Source organism: Diceros bicornis, chromosome 4, assembly GCF_020826845.1.
Source record: "Diceros bicornis minor isolate mBicDic1 chromosome 4, mDicBic1.mat.cur, whole genome shotgun sequence".
In the NCBI taxonomy this organism is placed as follows: domain Eukaryota; kingdom Metazoa; phylum Chordata; class Mammalia; order Perissodactyla; family Rhinocerotidae; genus Diceros; species Diceros bicornis.
The window spans coordinates 12,962,597-12,985,367 of NC_080743.1; the positions used below are offsets into that span (position 1 = coordinate 12,962,597).

Consider the following 22,771-nt stretch of genomic DNA (forward strand, 5'->3'; position numbering starts at 1 on the left):
TGTTTTCAGTATTTGTCTGGATGACTGCGGCACATCTGGCTTTAAATGTCCTTTTGGCTAGAAACAACCTTAATGTCCATCAATAGGGACTGGTTAAATAAATTATGGTAGATTTGTACAGTGGAATACTATATTCTCATATAAAAAGGAGAAAGTCTAGTGATACTGAATGATCTCTAAGGTACTTTGTTAAGTGAAATAAGCACGGTACAAAATGATATAAAAATATGTTATAATTCATATAATAATAAGAACAAGCTTTATATATATTTTCCTGTAGACATATAAAGTACCTCTGGAAGGATATATAGAAATATAATATTTTTTGCTTCCAGGAGGGGGAAACTTGGTGAGCAAGGAATAGAACGAAAAGGAAAATTTTCACTGTATAAACTTTATACCCTTTGAAATTTGAAGCACATGAATATACAAACTATTTTAAAAGCAAATTTAAAATCTTATTTAAGTTGTAAAGAAAATGTTTTTGATGGTGAAGTCATGTCTTGGTGGAATTATCTAAAAGCATATTCTTATCAAAGATTGTGCCCAGGTAAGGCAAACATGGACTGACTGTATTTTCCCCAAGACTCTGTATTTCACACTGTATAATGACTTTTCACATGGTCTCCATAAAGTGGGAGTGAAAAATAGAATTAAGAGCTCTATTTATTTTAATGACCAATGGGTCTGGATAAGGTCCATTGGAAACGTTCTAGCAATAATGAGGAAAATAGCTTTTTAACCCCCTAACAGTAAACTAACAGGTTTCCTCTAGACACAAGGTGAGAGAGTGAGGCCCCTAAGGAGAGACAAGACTAGATTAGAAAGCATTTTTGTTTCTCAAAGAGATATAAGACAAATCTCCCTCTTCCAGGCACTGCTTTCCCAATATATATATATTTTTTTTTCTGAGGAAGATTAGCCCTGAGCTAACATCTGTGCCAGTCTTCCTCCACTTTATATGGGGTCACCTCCACAGCATGGCTGACAAGTGGTGTAGGTCCACGTCCAGGACCCAAACTCATGAACCCAGGCCGCTGAAACAGAGTGCACCAAACTTAACCACTACATCATGGGGCTAGCCCCTTTCCCAGTGTATTTTTAAAAATTCCTTTTAAAATGCTTTATGGAATATTTGATACATACAAAATTATATGTAATGCAGATGTCGGTTTTAAAGCACACATAAAATGAACACAAAAGAATGCATCACCGAGCTTAAGATTTTATAATCCTAATTTTGCTTTGATTAAGCAAAATAAAGTTTTTTATTCTACACAAGATCTTCATCTTATCACATCTCCTGCCTCTCCCTGCCAAAGAACAATTATTCTGAATTTTGTGCTTATTATTCTCTTATTTTAGTGGAAAGATGTGTTGAAATCTCCCCCTCAGGGAGATTTATATCTCATACAGATTTATTATTTATTGGTTTTATTTAGTTATCATTGTAGTTCTATGAATTTTGAAGCTATTTTATTAGATGCATATTTATTTAGAATTGGTATATCTTTTTAGTAACTTAAATCCTTTCTGTGCCTAATAATGCTTTTTATTCTAAAATCTATTTTGTCTGATATTATTATGGCTACTGCGGCTTTCTTTTGGCTAACGATTGCTATTATATTTTTCTGCATCCCTTCACTTTCAAACTTTCAACTTCCTTTTGCATTGTGTAACTTCTGTAAATAACATACAGCTCCAATTTTTATGTGTACATTTTAATCTGACCAGACAATCTCTGTATTCTAATTGTTAAGCTTAATACATTTATATTTAATGGATTGAAATATCTATCTTTGTTTCTATCTTCTTCCTGTTCCACTTTGTGTCTACACTTCTTTTCTTCCAATTCTTGTCTTTTAAAAATTGATCAGTTTTTGTTTGTTTGTTTACTTAGATTCCATTTTTTTCCTAGACTGGTTTGGAGATATCCACTCTATTTTTATAATGGATTACCCTTGAAAATTTGCTATGTGTACTTAATAACCAAGCTTAAAGTCAATATCTTGACAAGAAAATACAAAGACCTTAGATAACTCAATAATCACCCCACTCTGATTATTGCTCAGTATTTTACTTAAGAACATTTAGACCTCAAAAATTGGATATTATTATTATTTCATACAAAGTTTGCTTAGTTTTACCTACACATTTACCAATTCATTTTCTTTGCTCACCATTCCTTTGCATTTCATATCTTTTTGTGGAATCATTTTCCTTCTTCCTCAAGTACATCCTTTAGGAGTTTCTTTAGTACATGTCTATTTGTAAACTCTAGTTTTTACTTATCTGAAAATATCTTTATATTACTCTCATTGTTGAAAGATAGTTTTGCTTGATGTACAGCTGTTGGTTGACAGTTATCTTTTCTTAGCTCTTTGAAGGTATTATTCCACTTCCTTTGTTGTTGTTGAAAAGTCTGCTTCAGCCTAATTGTTCCTTTGTATATGATCTGTCTTTTCTCTCCTATTGTTTTTAAGATCTTTTTGTCTTTGGTATTCTGAAGTTTCAGAACAATTTCTTTCTCTTACATCATTAGTTTCTTGTTCTCTAGTAGATCATTCCAAACAATACACAAGCATGTTATTCCCATCTTAAAGAATAAAACAAAAGAAAATCTATATTTGACCCTCTTCCCCCCATCTATGGTCCAATTTCTTGTTCCCCATTGCAACAAAACTCTCCAAAATAGCCATCTATATTTTCTGTCTACAATCTCTTTCCTCTCATCCTCTTTCAATCTACTCTAACCAGGCTTTTTTCCCTCATTATTCTGCCAAAACTGCCCTCGTCAGATCACCAATGATTTCTCCACATTTCTAAATCCAAGGCCAATTTTCAATTCTCATCTTTCTTGACCTATCAGCCCTATTTGACGTGGTTGATCACTCTTTTTTTTTCACTTGGCTTCTAGAACATCACCTGCCTTTGGTTTCAAAAAAAAGACTGTTTCTCCTCAGTTGTCTTTGCTGGTCCTTTCTCTTTTCCCTGATCTCTTAATGTTAGGGGGCCTCAGAGCCCAGTCCTTGGTCCACATCTCTGTCTACACTTATTTCCTTGGCAATCTCAGTTAGTTTCACGGCTCCTGTGCTCCTCACTCCTAAATATATTTCTCTAGGCTAGCTCTCTCTCTAATGCCAGACCGTATATCTAATGGCCTACTTGACATCTCCACTGTAATGCCTAATACACATCTCAAACTCAAAATTAAGATTCTGATCAATCCCCTTCCTACACCATGCTTGTTCCACTCAAACATCCCCTGTCTCAGTTGATGGCAAGTCCTTCTTTCCAGTTGCTCAGGTTGAAACCTTTGAAGTCATTCTTGACTCCTCACTTTCTTTCATGAGTTGCATTCCATCCATCAGGAAATTCTGTTGGTTCTACATTAAAAACATACACGCCCATCCTCATTGCTACCACCTTGTCTGAGCTTCCCTCATTTGGCACATGGATTACTGCAATGGCCTCTTCACTGGTCTCATTGATTCTTCTCTTGCCTCACTACTGTCTCCTCTCAACACAGGGACTAGAACGATCATCACTTCACTTCCCTTCTCTGCTCAAAACTCTACCATGCCTCCCTATTTCACTCAGAGTAAAAGGCAAGATCTTACAATAATCTATAAGTCTCTGTCCCTCCATAAATTCTATGACCTCAACTCCTACTATTCCACCCTTTACTCAGTACACCTATCCACATCAACTTTCTAGTCATTTCTTCAACACACTCCTACCCTGGGGCTTTTGCTCTAGCTGCACTCATTGTGTGGGATTTTTCCCTTATCTCCAATGGCTAATTCCATCGCCTCCTTCAAGTGTTTTCCTCAGATCTCTTCTCAAAAAGACCCATGCTACTAATATTGCAATGTGCACTCCTTGCGCTACCATGATACTCTCATATCCTCATTGAGGACAACTAGGAGGATAATAACAATAACCGAACATGTACTGAGTATTTACTGTGTTCCAGGTACCATTCTAAGAGGTTTCTATTCAGGGTCTCACTTAAACTCACAAACTTGTGAGATGGAGATACCATTATTGTGCTGATGTTATAGATAAGGAAACTGGGTCTTACAATCCTTAAGAAACTTTTCCAAAATTCCTCAGTTGTACGTTGTGGAGCTGGGATTAGAACTCAGGCTAACTACAGAAACTGGAGATTCAACTGTATTCTTAGATTGATGTGTGTAAAGCTCTTTTTCTTCCAGCGACAGAATCAGGAAATTGCTATTTTTGGTGTCTGCTACCATAAAACTGTATTGTCAATCTAAATAGTATTGTAAGGAAAATCATTCTTTTGAATAGAAACCTTTCAAACATTCACATATCGGCCCAGACATTTGTCAGAAGGCGAAAGGGAGCTGCTATAGTGCTACACCGTTCCTCAGGAGAGACTTGAATTCCTTTTTTGTGTTCACATAGTACCTGTACTGCTTTTGGGGGGACTGAGTTAATGGTTAGATTTCAATCTTGATACAAAGTAACTCTCCACCCAATGAGTGTAATTCCAAATACTTGCCTCTAGAGGGCGATGCCTCATTATGGAGTACTGGCCAATTACTAAAATGTGTGACAGGATCTGGATTAAAAGAACTAAATTGAAAAAGAAAAATAGATCACACTTCTGTAACTAAGCAGACCTGGTCTTTGATCATATAGAAAAGTCAAAGGAGTAAAAGAAGTTGTCTGAAATGTTTTTATTAACCTAAAAGGGATTCTTTTTACCTCCTTCTTAATACCCATGAGGCATGAGACCAAAGGCTGGTAGGGAAAAAGAGAAGAACATTTTGATAGCACTTTTTTTCAAGATGAAGAAGAAAAAGGTTATGGAGACAATATATGGAAAATTAAATCAATTTTCTCAATTTAACACTTTTTTGGTGGAGAGTAAAGAATAATTAAATTCACTGCAAATAAAATGCTTTCTGGTAATTGATAATGGCAATTGAAAAGAAAAAGATTATTTTTTTATCTGGTGGTTTTAAGAGGAGTGTTACCTACCATAACCTATAATTCCAATCACACCCAACATGAAGATCCAGAAGAGGAATCCAGCTGTGAACCTCAGGAGTATCACAAACATCCAACTGAGGAGCATGGCAATAGTCAGGCCACTAGAGGAAAAAGCACACGACAGATACAGGGATCAAGTGTGCTAAATATCACATAAGGAAAACAGCAAGACAACACCTTTTTTCTATTCGAAATAATTCTCAGATTATTGTATTTTACCTGGTTACAGAAACATTTATAACGTTAAAAAGTATAAACAATGGTTTCTTTTAAGACTTTCATATGAAAGACCAGACCATCAGGGACTTTATACATGAGTCATCTTCGTGTGCCTGGGTAAACTGAAGTCCAGTGTCAACCACTGTTCATGGAAAAACACAGTTCCTCCAACATACAATTTAGGCCTATCTGCCATAGTTTCCATGTCCTATTTTTTTTTATTTCATACTTTCTCACTAAGTGATAAATTGTAAAACAGATCCATGATGAATTTGTGCTGTTCTGTCTAGCTGGTGACTAATGGAAACCTTATGCCATATAACTGTTTAGAAGTAAGGGAACAGTCTTAGGGCAGAAAGATAAGAAAAATAAGTGTCCCACACAGTTCCAAAATCCATGATTTTGTAGTCGTTGTCACCATAGCCTAATTATCTCTAATAGGTGTGCTGTTTGACATCACCAGACATCTATTTCAGGTCACCAGTGAACCGCGGACAGTTATCTGGAGCCATGATAAGGTTTCTGTGTCTCCTGGGCCACCTGACTTTATCAAGCAATCATCAGCATGACTGTTTTCCTTCTGTTTTAATTTATTCTTGGGGTTTGGCTGAGCTGCTAGAGATACTTCTTTTTCCCCCATATATCCAGGGTAAAGTCATGTTGGATTCTTCTAGGTAATTTCATCAAAGAGAACACATTAAGGTTGGAAATTTGAATGACGCTTCTATTAAGAACTAACACCCCTGGTGCTATCTGCAAGTTTCCAGACACAGCAACAGACAGAGCCTGGCACATTTACTGAGTTTATTGTCTTCAAGTGCTATCTTTAAGAACAAAAATCTTAATAATTACTGTCACTGGATAGATGACAGCACAGCATGAAAGTAACTTCTTAGGTCATATTTCTGCAGAGCCTCTACTTTTAACTTCAGAAGCCATTCTCTTTTAGAGGCAATGCCTTTTTTTTTTTTTTTTGTGAGGAAGATCAGGCCTGAGCTAATATCCATGCCAATCCTCCTCTTTTTTTGCTGAGGAAGACCAGCCCTGAGCTAACATTTATTGCCAATCCTCCCCATTTTTCCCCCTCTTTTTCTCCCCAAAGCCCCAGTAGATAGTTGTATGTCATAGTTGCACATCCTTGTAGTTGCTGTATGTGGGACACAGCCTCAGCATGGCCGGAGAAGCGGTGCGTTAGTGTGCACCAGGGATCCGAACCTGGGCCGCCAGTAGCGGAGTGCGCGCACTTAACCACTAAGCCACAGGGCCGATCCCGCCATTCTCTTTTAAATCACAGATACTTCAATGCTTAAATATTCAATGTGGTTGAAGGATTATTCTATGGCATAGTCCAAGGGGCATATTCAAAAACGTCAGAGGGAAAAAAGGAGATATAGCTATTTACTGTGTGTTTTAAATTCCTGCATAAAAATTCTAACTGAATAAACTACGTCCCAGCATATCAATCTTTGGCTTTATATTTATGAAACAGATGACAGCAGAAGAGTTGAAAATAAAGTGAGGTGTTTATGTTCTAGTGGTGGGAGTGGTGCCTGGGTGGAGAGCGTTTCAACGTGTGTGTTGGGAGTGAGGTGGGCAGGAGAGTCTATTACAATGCATACCTTTTCAAGTAGGAGTGGAAAAGACAAAATAGAGAAGAAACATGGAAATTATCTAGCGGTATTTGGGTCTGACAATAGGGAAACCAGTTTAACTACTGTCAAATATAGGCTACAATCTCTGCTATGGAGATATACCCTGAAATCCTGATACACACTGAAAATAATGACTGTAATTGTTTAAGACAAAGCATCAGAATGAGTAAAACCTCAAAAAGTATCCAGTTTTATAGCTCTAAAAACCACTCACTAGTATTTTACACACAATACAATTTATTAAGCACCTTAGAGTTAAATGTATCTATCTTGTTCCCTGAGTGTTTTTATAACTGTTCCTTGAACCTACGTTTTCTATGCATCTTCTATGTTCCAAGAGCCATACTAGGAGTTAGGAAAATAAAGATAAGTTAGACATAGTTACCACACTGAAGAGTTCATAGTTTATCAGGGGGAAAGAGCCAGGTAAATAAAATATAAAATGGTAGGTGCTATATAGGAGATAAGTGTGTGTGTGTGTGTGTGTGTGTGTGTGTGTGTGTATAGGTGTGAACACACACATATACAATGGGTATGAGGAACACAGAAGAGGAAGTAATTAATTATATCTGGGGAAGTCAAGAAAGACTTTATAAATGACATGGAAGCTGATTTTAAATACTGGATGGAGTTGCCCAAGACACAAGGAAGGATATGCTAGGAAAGAGAACAGAATGTGCAAAAACGGGGAGGTGAGGGTTTGACAGTCTATCAATGGACGTAGTATTTGATATGTTTAGAATGTACAGTTAATCAAGAAACATGGGTGCAGACGATTCTGGGAAATTAAGTTGGCCAAGGTTGTAAAGGGCCTTGTAAGTATCTGAAGAAGTTTTCACTTTATTCTTTGATCACTAGGGAACCATGAACGCTTTTAAGGCACAAGAAGGTGACACAAGAGCCAGACAGTAAAGACAGCCTTAGATATATCAAAACAAATGGACCCGATCCAGTAGAGTGATTGCATTTTCCCTTAATTCTTAGGAATGCAAACCTTATGTCTGAAAATTTTAAATCTCCTCCTCCCTTCATATATTTTTTTCAGCTCCTCATAACTACAATGACCTTTGATGATGATGATGACAAACATTATGTGGAAGGGATGCATTTAAAAATAAGAATGATCCTTTGGAAGTCAAGAGAAGGACAAATAAGAAAACAGAACCAGAGAAATGACACTGCATCCACTGTAACATGTGATGAGAAGCGAACGTACTACGGATGCTGCCTCCATGTGACTTGAAGTATATGTATACAAGAACACTTTCATTAGTAATTTAATGAATACAATTAAAATTTACATTTGTATAACTTTCTGCTAATGCTGGGCATATTTCCAAGCATCTATGCCCCATCTTCACTCTATCTGAAAAAGAAAATGGCAGGAACTGAGGTCTGAGTCAACCCTTTATCCACAAATATGAATGAGAAATTTGAAGAAAGAGTTCTACAAAGATAGAATCAAAATGAGGCTGGAGAAGAAACACCTACGTTTTCACTTACATGAGAATCCAATACCAAGTCGTTGCATAGTCTTCAAACACTTTCATTCCAATCGTCCTTGCATCAAGGATTTTATTGATACCACTGAATTCAAAGAAAGAAAAAATCCATTATTTTTTGACTACCATGAAACAGAAATGTTCTTGTTATAATAAAAGGGATTTTGTAAGCTGCTATTCAAAGCATATTTTTAGAGACCATTTATCAGTAGTGACTCTTTTCCTAGCCACAATAATAGATGAGATGTCACTTCAGTAAACCTACAAATGTGGCTATAGCTACACACAGAGAAAACATGGCTTTCAAGAATGGCGAACAGATCCTTTCCCAACATAAGCAACATGCCCTCAATGTTGCAGAAACCTCACTATAATGAATTTAAATGATAAGATCAGCTTTTAACTTACAAAATCCATAGAGTCAAGAATAAACATCATCTTTAATTCCCCTTCCTAATCCTCTGACAGCTCTGTAGGAGGAAGGCACGATGGGGCACATACAGAACAGTGCACAAATCATTAGCGTCCAGTTTGATGAATTATCAAAGTGAACACATTTATGTAACTACGATGTTGTCATCCCTTCCCTTGTGTGCCCCAACTACAACACCTCTCCTTTCCCCTAAAGTAACCACAATCCTGAATTTTGTAATGATAATTTTCTATTTTTCTCTTTAGTTTTACCACTTACATATGCATCACAGAATAATTTAATTTAGTTGTGCCTATTTTTGAATTTTTTTTATCAATGGAACTGTATTATTATTTTGTAATTTCTTATACAGATCTTTGTATTTGTGAAATTCACCCATGTTGCTATTATATTCTAAATATGCAGGAACTGCACTATTCTACTTGGACCGCTATACTCTTTCAAGAAAGAGAAATAAATTTTGGGAATATTTTTATTTTTCATTTTTAATTCAACAACTGAGCTATGCAGTGGTACTCTGTGTGTGCATACATATGAGTGTGTGCACCCAGGGCATTATATTTCCTAATAACTTGGAGCACCTCAACGTGAACAGCCGAGGGAAGTAGTATATTTACTTCATTGTAGTTCATATGTAGAAATCTGGTACGGTACTGAAGTGTACTGTCACGGTTGTTTCACCTTTCTTAAGGCCTTCTTCCTTTTAAAACATCCGGCAGTTTCGTTATTTCGGTCATTTTTTAAAATGGTGCTTTAAAAAAGTATTGGGTTTTTTAATTCTATTCTTTCAAAAAGTAAATTTATTAAGGTCTTTCCTGATGTCTCATTTCTCTACCTGTTGATAATGAAAGATTTAACCATTTTGAAAGACAAGACATCCTTGTTCTTTCCAATTCATTCTGGCTTCTCTTTTAGATGCTTTTCTTAATGAACACATACCAAGTTCTCCAACTGACAGTGACGTGTATATTTCACAACACACAATTCTTCCTCTACAATCTGTAACCTAAGGAAGCTTCAGCGTTGGGTACAACAATGGGATGCATCAAACATGAAAATGGGGATATAAACAGACATACTTTGCAGCTGCTCTGAGTTCTACAGCATTTCTTTTCTTTCCACTTCCATCGTCGAATGTTGTCTTATTTCCTACTGTTAAAGTGCCATTTTTAGCAGAGAATTCAGGGAAACATCTCTGGAGAACTGTAAAAATAAATTAACATTATAGTAATCACTTTTCTACTTCCTCCTACATGATGTCCCTTTCTTAAGCTTTCTGTTATTTATAAGCAAATTCTTGTTAGATGATGTGTAAATTGCTCAATATAGATAATTGCCCATTACTTGATGATCAGAAGATTTTCTGATTGTTCCAAGACTGACATAGAAAGTAAATATGATCACAATCTGAAGCTACATTCTAAACTTGTTGATTATTTTATATATGATATATTCATCAAGTAGCTATAAATAAGATACACAGAACAGGTTTTAAAAGAGGAATACTAATAATGCTATCTCCCATGGTAAACACATTTGAATAAAAAGGCTACGTTTACTTGTATGACTGGAAGAGTTTAGTTTTGTTATTAAAAAAAAAAAAATCTTAGATACTCCTTGAGAGAAACCTTGAAAAATGGAGATTAGTGAATAATTCCTTGGGAAATAAAAACCAGCTCAAACTTTAGGATACTACTAAGCCAACTGAATTTTTATTTATAAAGTCTTAATAATCTGTCTCCCTTCTAGCTTTTTTATTTACATGTTTTTTAGAGGGGCTGGAAATGGAAATTCTAAAGGTATCAAAAATGGCCCAAACTTTCTAGATTAGTAGATTAGCCTAATTTCTCAGAAGAGTTAACTCACTGTTCAACCTTCTATGTATTTATTTTGACTAAATAGAATCCTTGCCTCTTTACAAATCTGTATTACTAAAAATATTTTAAAATCCCAATTTTAAATGAAGAAGGAAGAGAAATCAGAAATGGATCATTTCTGTATGTTTTTCTTACAAGAAATATCACAGATTTGCACGGGTTCATAAAAAGTTTAAACTTGAAAATATTCAAGTAGTTGATATAGGAGAAGAAATATGTCTTTATAAAGCCTTTCCTGACTTCCCTGGCTTAAAATGATCTCTTGTCTGCCCCCTCCATCTTCTGTAGCATTTACAACACGGCCGATTCCTTCAGCATCCTCCCCATCTTTCTCCTGCTCTTCTCTGGCTAATTTGACACAGTATTCTCTAGCTGCTGTATCTATTCCCTCTTAATCCAATCATATTTCTGCCCCCACTACTTCACAGAAATTGTCCTCCCAGCGACCTTCTAATTGCCAAAATCTCCAAATGTTTTTTTAGTCTTCATCCTGCTTGAACACATTACCTAGCACATTGCTTGGTACATAGTGGAACTCGGTCAATATCTGCTGTTGAATGAGTTAACTTTTCTGAGTCTTTGTGTGGTAGACAACCCTTGCCTCTGAAACTCTCTTCCCTTGGCTTACATGCCCAGATTCTCCTTCCCTTCCTTCTGTCTTTCTATATATGCTTCCCTTTCCACTCCTGAAATATAATTGTTCTCACCTACAGAGTCCCCCAACTTGTTCTATATACTATTTCTGGTCAATCTCATCCAACCTGTTAGCTTCAGTTACTAAATATCCTCATTATATATTTGAAAAGTAGAGAAAATATGAAGGAAGATACCAAACCCTACGAAGTCTTACCTCTCACAATGAACTACACTAACATTTTGGTGAATTTCCTTCCAATCTTTCTTCTACAAGAAATTTCTTTTCCTTTTTTTTTTTTTTGAGAGTCATAACCAAACAGCAGACGCAGTCTTTTTTCCCTTGTTTCATTTTTTTAAAATATTACTTTTTTCCTTTTATAAACTCTTTAATGACTGAATTTTATTAGCTGCATACTATTCCATTAAGTACTATACTTAATCCCCTATTAGCGGGAATACAAGTTGATTACAATGTCTACCTTAACATCTCCTTCACCAGACTGTGAGGGACTGTGTCTTATTCATTTTTGCATCTCTGATGTACATTTTATATTGTGTGATTTAACCAAACTGTACTCCTAAGTGCAGGGACAATGTCCTATACTTTTATACCTATTATATCTTCACCGACTAATGATTCATTTTTACCTTTTTGCATAAAAATTTGTAACATTGTTCTTGGCTACAGATACTTGTTGCCCAGGGGTTCCTGGTAAAATGCGGTTGCTTGTAGGACCTACATCTTTGCTTTGGGATCTGTAACGACCCAGAGAAGCATGATGGGAGCGTGTATGACATTGTGTTTGGTGGTAGCTACTTCAATGGTACCAACTTTTTACTCAAACTGAGGACTATTGGCTCTCCTCCATTTTAAAGAAACATATACTCATTGTGAAAAAAATGGAGAAATAGAAAAAAGAAGAAAGAAGAGAAAATATGTCCATAGTTTTGCCACCTCCAAAACAACCACTTAACATTTTGGCATATTTCTTTCCAATCTTTTTCTTTGAATAATTTTTGTTTTCGCTTATTTTCATTTACACATGCTTGTCATTATAAAGCATATAGCATTTTATTTAACATAATAACAATACACAATACTTAACATATTTAATAATTCTAAAGTATTTCATTTAATGAACACTTTGTAACTGATTTAAGCATACTCTTGCCCTTGGACATTAGAGTGTTTCCTTTCCCTTTTTTTTTTTTTGGTTATTGTGACTACAGTTGTGATGGACATCTTTATGTACAGTTGTTTCTCTGTAGTTAGGATTATGTCGTTAAGAAAGGAAAATGGGTGATTGTTTCCTTTTCTTCTAAAAAGAGTTAAAGTTTATATAAATTTTAAAGTTTATGAATTTTAAAGAAATAAAATATTTATTCATTTAGGAGACATAAATATTTCAAATTTCAAGATGTAAAGACAAGTATATGTCCCACCCTCACTCCTCAGGCAATTTCTGAACAAACTTTGTGGCTGAATTCAGGGGTGGGTGTGTAAATGTGTGTCTGTGTGTGTGCTTTTGTGTGCTCAGATAACACCAAATAATCAATCTGATTGGGCTTTTAAAAATCAATTTTCAATCTTTTTGTGTATGTTTACGCAACAAAACCAAAAAACTCACCGAACTCCAATGGAAAGATCCCCGGCTGGAGTTGGGAGGATGGTCTCTAGCGTCAGCTTTCTTCCTAATTAACTCTGGGACCTGGGGCCAGTCATAGGACTATTCATGGCCTCCGTTTCAACAATTGTGAAACAAAGGAACTGAATTAACTTCTTGGTAGATTCTGTGTTTACAAGGTAAAGTAATAACCACTTACAAGGTCTGCTTGGAAAAATTGCTGTTGGACAATCATCATCCAGTAAAAGTTGTGTGAGAGTCTAAAATGGAAGGAAGAGTATGTTAACATCTCAAAGGCTATGTGAGCACAACTTTTACTCTCCATATAACAATTCTGTCCTTTAAAAATTTAACTCCGTAATAATCTCATTATTCCAAATTTCTCCCCCAATAAGAGTAATTGTGAGGGTATCACACACATACTTGTTTGATGAATGCTCTTAAATATCCTAACTCTAATTCAGTCAAATCAATAATAATAAAACCAGACCTGCTGAAAACAAGGCACAGTTTGAAGTTGTGTATCTTTCTCTTAGTCACATCCTGAGTCTCTAGTCCTTCCATTTTTATTTCTGGAAAAATAGCATCTTCTCTAATTTAGAAGCCATTACTACTATTTAACATAATGAGGCTTTAGAATTCCCTTATAAATCTCAAACCTGGGTAGGGTTTTGGGATTTTTTTCTAATGAATAATCATCAAATCATGTTTGGAAGTAAAATTCTACTTGTTACTAAGTAGCCATAGAGCTTTAGCACCACATTAATAAAATAGTGACTTCAAATGACATTAGCTCCTAGCTCGTGACAGCAAAAAATCCATTGAAGTAGAGAATTTTTTGGTGTCAGGGAATAGCTGAAGCTAATTTTCCAGACTTAACAGTCTTGCATAACACTCCACTTCTACAAAATGACATGCTATAAATGGTGTGTGTTTTTTTGTATGTACATGTGCATTTGTGTTTTAACTGAATGGTACCTTTAGTAATTATTTCCTAGAAGATTTAGGAGTTTGTTCAGTTACAAATGCTCATGTTACACTTGAGATTGAAACAAAAGTTAAATTCTTCTCCAGTTTTAAGCTTAAACACACATACCTTTGCAGGCTTAGCAAAAGCAGACTTGCAGAACTGACTGTAGTATGACCAGTAGTTTTTGTCATTTCTGTACATAAATTGCATTTCCAGGTAGGTTAAAAATTTTTCTGGGCACTTGGAAACACAGATCTGTGAAGAAAAGGAACACAGTGGTGGGAACTGAATTGAGTTGAACAAACCAAGCAAGTATCTATAAGGTTAGACTTCTAAATTATCCACCACAATAAAGAGCAAAGCACCACTTCCCATGTAGGAAACTTAAATCAGTTTTCTAATCTTACTGCAAAAAATGGAATTTCATGTACTAGTTATCAATCTCTACTCCTTGACCTTTGATGGCGATGTTCTGTTAAAACAATAAGATGCTGTACAATGATGGACTTATTTTTAACTTCTGATTTTGAGATAATTGTAGATCTACATGCAGCTCTGAGAAATAATAAGATTCCAAAATATCTTTTACCCGGTTTCGTCCAATGGTAATAACTTGTGTAGCTATAGTACAATAACACAACCAGGAAACTGATATTATTATAATCCACTAACTTTATTCAGATTTCACCAGTTTTACATGTGCTCGTATGCGGGTATGTGTGTGTGAGCAGTTCTATTCAATTTTATCACGTGTAAATTTGTGCGTCTACCACACGACAGTGATGGACTTTTAATAAAATATTTTCTTATCATTTTCTGTATTAGTAGATAAGAGTATAATGCAAGATTAATCTTGCCTGTGTAGTTTATGCATTTTCAGGGTTAGAATCTTGCTTCCTTTCCTACATGTGAATAAAACGGTGATTAAAAATGCTCCAAACGTTGATAACTTATACCACTAATAACCATCAGTGCCAGTGCGTTTTCAACAACAATTCTCAAATCATAATTGGGGTTGTATTACCATAACAAACTAACAAAATTAGGGCTATTTGTGGCAATCAATCATTGTTGTAGTCTTTTAGCAACACCAGTCTAATGTGGACAGAGAGGTCACCGATGCAATTATTTTACATTAATGAACTTTGGGGGCCTATTAACGCCAAACCAGATCATTGTGCTAGTCCACAGAGCCACTGTGGAGTGACTGAAATCCAATTAATAACTCCACAGAGAGAAGCAGAATCAGGGAAGATGTGCTCTATTGCTTTTTCTTTTATTTGACATAAAAAACAAAGATCACATTAAGCCATGAGAGTTGCAGTCAGTCCTTGCACATTCTCTCTTTCACTTTCACTGCCTCCTCGTGAAAGGGTCTCAGCTCTGACTGCTCCATCTCCCTACTGTACTTTGGTCACTATTCTCACTGGTCAGATTGTAGCTCAACCTCTGTTGGCAGTTAAGTAAAAACACTGCTGCTGAGCTGTCGTCTCTTTCCCATCTTTTTGGCCATGTTTCTGCTATACACAAGGATATTTGGTGTCGACCCCACAGCTACGGGAGTAGATGGATAACTAACTAAATGGATCCCTCAAATCTCACAGTTAATATTGTTTTGTACTAGCAGCAGTCCAATTTCTTCTAGAAGTTTTGACAAGGTAAATAACCCATCTCCACATTCACGCATCCATATGTATTTTCTCATACTCAGTCTCTCATACACGCATGTGAACACACACACAATCACATACACGTACTCACACACTTCTAGAGGAAATATTGGAAGTTTCACAGGTATCTTTCTACAAAAGCTGAAAAACTGTTAGAGACATTCACAGCATCCAACATGTTCACATTTTTGGGGAGAAGGCTAAGGTTAACATCAATGCAAATGTCGAAAGTATACTCTGATTGGAGCTAAGCTGAATAAACCATTAACATATTAGGAGATACTTTACAGACATTTAGAATTTGACAACTTACTCATATGACTTTGAAGGATAACTGAATTAGTTCCCCTTCTGGATACATTTAAATGGATTTATAAAAGTGAAAACTGAAAGAACTAATGCTTTCATAGGCTTTAAATGATGGTAGGAACTAGTGAGTGGGACTATGGTGATTTCGTCATTTATAAATACACATATATACAATGTATACTACACTATAAAAGTGCTGTGTATGCAACATATAAAAGAAAGTAATTAAAATGGTAAAAAGTGGTTTGTTAAAGAGAATCACATCAAATTTCATTCCAGACACAAATGAGCTGTTAAAAAACAATATAGCAACTGCTCTTTACTCTCTCCCTCTATCAGACCAAATTGTTCACTTCAAATAGGGAGCTGATTAGTAGCAATCAACATATAATTAGCCAAAAATGAAGGTCACATTGAGGTTGGGTATCCTAATTGATCACAGTCTGTCCTTTAAATGCTTGTGACACATGTCTGGACCACGCTGGCAGTTAACAAAAAACATAACGCATAAAAAATATGGCTTGGATCAGTAGATACACTATTGCCTGGCAGACTAAAAGCAAGCCTGCAATATTGGCAGCTAAAATATATTCCGACTCAATTCTGATTCTTTGTGTAACCATAAAGGGGCACTTTGAAAGTAGTTCTTCATCATTATTTTTACATCTTCAATTCATATAGGTTTAACACTCTAATACAAATTAGGATTTGGTGAGTGGAAGAGAATTACACTGATGGTTAAAACACTACATTTGCTATGAAGAAAGGATGGTATAGTAAATACGAAATGTAACAAAAAAGCATAATGCGCAAGGATTTTTTTTGTTTGTTTCATCATGGAAATTTGTATGGTATAGTGAAAAAATTCCTAGACTGGGAGTAGGGAGATATTAATTTACTCATTCTTTCAAGAAATATTTATTGATCACCCACTCTGAACCTGTTCTAGGCACTGAGGACACAGTAGTGAACAAAACGGGTAAAAATCCTTGCCCTCAAGCAGTTTACCTTCTATAGGGGAAGATGGGTAATAAATAAGTAAAATTGTTTGTTATTAGATGGTAAAAAATGCTGTGGAGAAAAATAAGGCTAAAAGGAGGCAGGAGGATGAAAGGTAGCCGGGTGGGGTTCCAATTTTAAGTAGACAACCAACAAAGGCCTCACAACAGCCACATGCAAAAGAATGAAGTAGACCATAATCTTACACCATACATAAAAGTTAACTCCAAATGGATTGAATACTTGAATGTGAGACCTGAAACTATAAAATTTCTAAAAGAAAATATAGGCATTATGCTCTTTGACATCAGTCTTAGCAGTCTTCAAGTACCATGTCTGACCAGGCAAAGGAAACAAAAGAAAAAATAAACAAATGGGCCGACATCAAACTAAAAAGCTCTACACAGCAAAGGAAACCATCAACAACATGAAAGACAACCTAACAAATGGGACAAGATATTTGCAAACCATATGTCTGATATGCGGTTAATATCCAAAATATACAAAGAACTCATACATCTCAACAACAAAGAAACAAACAACCCAATTGAAAAATGGGCAAAATATCTGAACAGATATTTTTCCAAAGAAGATATACAGATGGCCAATAGGCACATGAAAAGGTGTTCAACATTACCAATTATTAGGAAAATGCAAATCGAAACTACAATGGGATATCACCTCACGCCCATCAGAGTGGCTATAATTAATGAGACAAGAAATAATGAGTGTTGGAGAGGCTATAATTAATGAGACAAGAAATAACGAGTGTTGGAGAGGATGTGGAGAGAAGGGAGCTCTCATACACTGCCGGTGGGAGTGTAAACTGGTGCAGCCACTATGGAAAACAGTATGGAGATTCCTCAAAAAATTAAGAATAGAACTACCATATGATCTATCTGTTCCGCTGCCGGGTATTTATCCAAAGAACATGAAAACACGAATTCGTAAAGATGTATGCACTCCTATGTTCATTGCAGTATTATTCACAATAGCCAAGACTTGGAAACAACCTAAGTGTCCGTCGAGGGATGAATGGATAAAGAAGATGTGGTGTATATACACAATGGAATACTACTCAGCTATAAAAAAAAAAGATGAAATCTTGCCATTTGTGACAACATGGATGGACCTTGAGGGTGTTATGCTAAGTGAAATAAGTCAGAGGGAGAAAGGCAAATACCATATGATGTCACTCATAAATAGAAGATAAGAACAACAACAACAAACTCAGAGATTAGATTGGTGGTTACCAGATGGGAATGGGGGGACGGAGGAGGGTGAAAGAGGTGATAGAGCATATGTGTATGGTGATGGATAGTAATTAGTCTTTGGGTGGTGAACATGACGTAGTCCACACAGAAATCAAAATACAATGATGTATACCTGAAATTTATATAATGTTATACACCAATGCTACCTCAATAAAAAAAAAAGGAAGCCCTCATACAAAAAAGGTAATATTTGAAGAAAGACTTGAGGAAGACTAGTGATCAAGCATAGTCCTCTGGAGAAAGAATACTCTGGGCAGGGAGAAGAGCAAAGTCTAAGGCTCTGAGGGAGGAGCTTTCCTGGATTCTGTGAAGACAACAGATGGCCCGTATGACCCGAGTGTAGTGAGCCCAGGAAGAGTAATGGTATACGCAGTCAGAGAGTTGGGCAGACAGTGAAAGACCCTGTAGGCCATTGTTAGGACTTTGGCTTTTAATCTCGATAATAATAAGCTTTGGGAAGGTATCGAGGGGAATTGAACAAAGGGGGGACATAATGTGACTTACATGTAACAGGATCACACTGGATGCTGGGTGGAAAAGAGGCTATAAGTATAAGGGGCTGGAGGGAGGGGCAAGACCAGTCAGGAAGTCATTAAACTAATCTAGAAAAGAGATGATGGTTCCTTGAAAAAAGGAAGAGATGGTGAAAAGTAGTTTGGTCCAGGGTGTATTTTGAATGGAGACCAGAGGAAGCAATAGACTATGGAAGACACAACTAACCGCCTATTGAAGTTTGTGCCTCTTGTTCACTTGTTCCATGGTACAGAAGAGGCTGCTCAGCCCACACCTGCATTGCTCGATTCCTTCCTTCTTGCATCTAGGTGTGAACATATAAAACTAATGTGTCTATGACATATGAGTGGAAATGCAATGTGTGACACTTCTGAGCAGGAGTGCTTTATTCATCTTCTCTGTTTCCTTCCAGCATCTGGATGCAGATGATGAGGAGGACCTAAGGGATGCCAGAGCCACCAGATGAAAGGAGCCTGGAGGAGGATCTCCCACTGACCACAAACACCAGCCTCATACTGCTATATGGCCAACATAAAATTCATTATGTTAAGTCACTGAAAAATTGGGATTTGTTAGTTAGAGTAGCTACTTTTATTCTTCCTAACACTGATCTTGAGAAAAATATCTCCACTTCTCTGGACTGCAGTTTGTTCATTTATAAAAACACGTGGTTGGACAAGATAATCACTGAGATTCCTTAGTGATGCTAAAATGATTAATTCCTGTTGAGTTTTGATTGTATATGAACAAACATGAGCTCATACTTACATCTTCCCAGCTTCCATAAATTCACCATTAACCACACACACACACAGAGACACAGAACTCAAATGAAATTTTGAATTCTCTCTTCCAAGAATGTTCATAATTGCTAACAACGCCAGCGAGACATTTTTTACCTTACCTGTGTGGTAGGGCACTGTAGGTTTACCAGCACAGAGGGACTAGTACAGGTGAACAGGTTAAAGTAAAACAAAATGGTCTTGTTCCTGTTAAGAAAACAACATAAAATGATCTTTTTTAGTGACTGTGGAAATGTTCCATATCATTTCAGACTCTGTACACTTTCAGTATAATATGACCTTTAAAAATTGGCTTCATTTTCTCCACGCAGCTGCAATATATTCCCCAACTCCCCTTTAAGCAGCCTAACATTTAAAGCACATTTTTGCTATAGTAAAAAGTTGAAATAATCAAATTGTCCATCAACAGGGGATTGGTTAAATAAAGAATTCTACATCCATTAAGTGGAAGACTACATTGCCATTGAAAATAGTGTTGAAGAAAATGTTTAATGGATGGAGAAATTTACAAATTTATTTTGGAAATTTCGACATTAATTTTAGGAAGCAGGTTACTAAAGAGTATTAAAATGTGGTTTGATTTTAATTTTGCAAAAACAGGTATAATATATGCAGAAACAAAGTATTATATCTAAATGGTGGGATATATTTCTTTAGTTAATTTTTTATACTTTTATGAATTTCTTAAAATAAATGTGTATTACTTTGGTAATCTGAAAAAAGATAAATAAATTGAGTGTTATTTTCTCTTTGTTCAAAATTATGGTCAGTGGCACAGTAATGGGATAGGTTGATATTCATTATCACTAGCATTGAGTGGAGTATTATTCCGCCATTTGGCAAGCCATGGTCCTCTTTTAATCTGATTTCCTCATCAGTAAAATGGGGATAATACCAGCCCTACCTACTTCACAGTCGTGTTGGGAGGACATAAGATAGTATGTAGTGGACTCAAGACAAGTGGTTGTCCAACTTTAGTATGCATCAGTAAAACATAGAGTGTTTGTTGAAAATCGTGATTCCTGACTCGTTCTCAACCCTTGAGATCACAAATCTCAGGATATGGGGCCTAGGAATTCACATTTTTTCCCTATGTTCCCCAGTTGACTCAGATATAGATGGTCTATAAACCATATCTCAAGAGAATACAGTCCTAAACATTCAAGAAAAATGTTCCCAGCACCTTGTCAAGTCCCCCATTAATTAATATGACCATATACATAGCATATAATGTATAACAGGCTGTTGAGCAATACTTTTCCTACTGACACAGAATCACCAAGTAGGATCCAAATCTAAGGATAAAGAAAGCTCTCCACAAAAAATGTGGGCTAGATTCTTGCATCACTTCTACCCCCTTCCTACCCCTGTCTACATAAGCAAAAGGCAGGAGGATTGGAGACAGTGGAGTTGGAGGGATACAATGATCACAGTCAAGAGGATTTTCCCTCCTCTCCTCATTGAAAAGGTGGATCATCTCTTCCCAATTCCACATTACAGACGGCTCTGAGAGAATCTCTCATAGAGACGGAGGGTGGCTGTAGGAAGGGCAGACCAGCATCTCATTTTCCTATTGGACGCCTCTTATGTGGTAGACTTACTAGTCAACCCTCTGTGCCCATTTTAGCAGGGAGAAATGAGACCCAAAGAGATCGCAAAAGAGTTGAAAAAAGCCAAGGGGGCAGAAAGAGGGCAGCATTGAAGCAACCTGTCATGGGAGGATGTGAAGTCAAGCAAATGAGCTTGCACCTCCCTGGTGGTATCTCATCTGACAGCAAGAGACTGAGAGTAAATCACTGGGGATGGAGCAAAGGCGGTTTGGAGGAGGGCAAGCCAAAGCTGATCTCTCAAATCAGAGAACTGTTCAGTGAGGACTTCTCCAGAGAATTCCACTTGTATACCATGAGAGAACCAGCCCTTGGATGCTTATCCCAAAGAAAGTGTTGATGGCTAGTCAGTTAAGTCTTAGCTGCAGTAGCAAAAACCATATGGGACTAGGGCAGTGGCCAGGAAAGTAACAGACACTCCTCCTTCCATCTCTCACCAATACAAAGAAAGAGCTAGAACCAGAAGAGAGGGGAAATAGCAGACCAGGCCCTCTCTCTTGTTCTAAGTTCCCTAGCAGAGTTCAAACCTGAGCTGAGGGATTGGAAGAAATGAAATTTAAATTTTAAATTGGACTACACTGAACTTTATAACAACAGAAAGTGTTTGGAAAGTTATGGAATCTACCAGAGATGTCAAAGTGAGAAGAAGAGAGATTTGAAAGAACACTGTTGAAGGCAATGATAGGGGAAAAATAAATTCATTTCATGTTTCTAATCTTATGGAGTTCAGATAGCTGAAGAATCTGGTTATAAATTCATACACAATACGCACAAGCCTACGTCACGATTCCACAAGAGTCAGCTTGGCTCTTTCACCACCCGTGCAACTATATCATCCGCACAGTCTCATGGTGCATGTGATTCAAATATGTACCTAAGCAAATGGATAAATTATTGCATGTCATGGATCTTTGGAGTCCCTTAGGAGTAGTTAAAACTAGGAATGGTAAATCAGTAAGAGTCAAGAGTCCCCCATAGGTAAAATTGATTTATAAACTGCAAAATGCTACATAAACTCAAGTTATTCACCAGATTATGCTATCCTCACAGGTAAGGTTTAGACATTATTCTTCTTTATATCCCTACCTTGCCAATACTTAGCCTTAGTATTTGGCCCATTCTAGGGTACTTATTAAATGTTGTAGAATGAATGAGACAAATTCCAGAATAGGTTTTTGTCAAAATCTGAGAATCCTGCTTAGTTTTTTGGCATAAATTTATAGTCATTCTATCACAGTCTGTGATATCCTTAAACTTCAGTGGACCTCAGATTCCTTAGGTACAAAGTAAACCATAATGGTTGCAGCTGAGCAATTCTGCAGCTGAGCAATACTTCCGAGGAAGTAACTCATCATTTAACTTGAATTAGTATTTCCAACAAGAAACAACAAAATAGAAGCAACTGCAAACTACTAGTTCAAGATGATGTACCATGCACTTAAGCCTCTCTCTCTTCTTTCCTGAGACCCATGGAAAGAAAAGAATAAAAGGACAAAAAGGAATAAACTTCACTATACCAGCTAAGGGTGTGGAGGAGGGGATCTGATCACAATTACACAAGAGAATTCAACAATTTCTGGAAGATGGAGAGCGTATGAAAGTGTGTTGAGTGATGAATGCACCAGAGAGGGGCTACGAAAAGGGTAAAAGGGTGGGATAC

General features: G+C 36.5%; 1 protein-coding gene across 2 annotated transcripts in view; it reads right to left on the minus strand.

Annotated features, from left to right (window-relative positions):
- The window catches only part of SLC44A5 (solute carrier family 44 member 5), a 127,930-nt gene that overhangs the window by 26,591 nt on the left and 78,568 nt on the right, over window positions 1-22,771 (minus strand). For both annotated transcript variants that reach the window (XM_058538304.1, XM_058538305.1), the window contains exons 5-10: window positions 19,606-19,690; window positions 14,063-14,191; window positions 13,166-13,226; window positions 9,908-10,031; window positions 8,397-8,480; window positions 5,011-5,123 (exon numbers count right to left, since the gene is read on the minus strand). In XM_058538304.1, coding sequence (XP_058394287.1) covers window positions 5,011-5,123; window positions 8,397-8,480; window positions 9,908-10,031; window positions 13,166-13,226; window positions 14,063-14,191; window positions 19,606-19,690 — 596 coding nt within the window. The remainder of the gene's footprint in view (window positions 1-5,010; window positions 5,124-8,396; window positions 8,481-9,907; window positions 10,032-13,165; window positions 13,227-14,062; window positions 14,192-19,605; window positions 19,691-22,771) is intronic.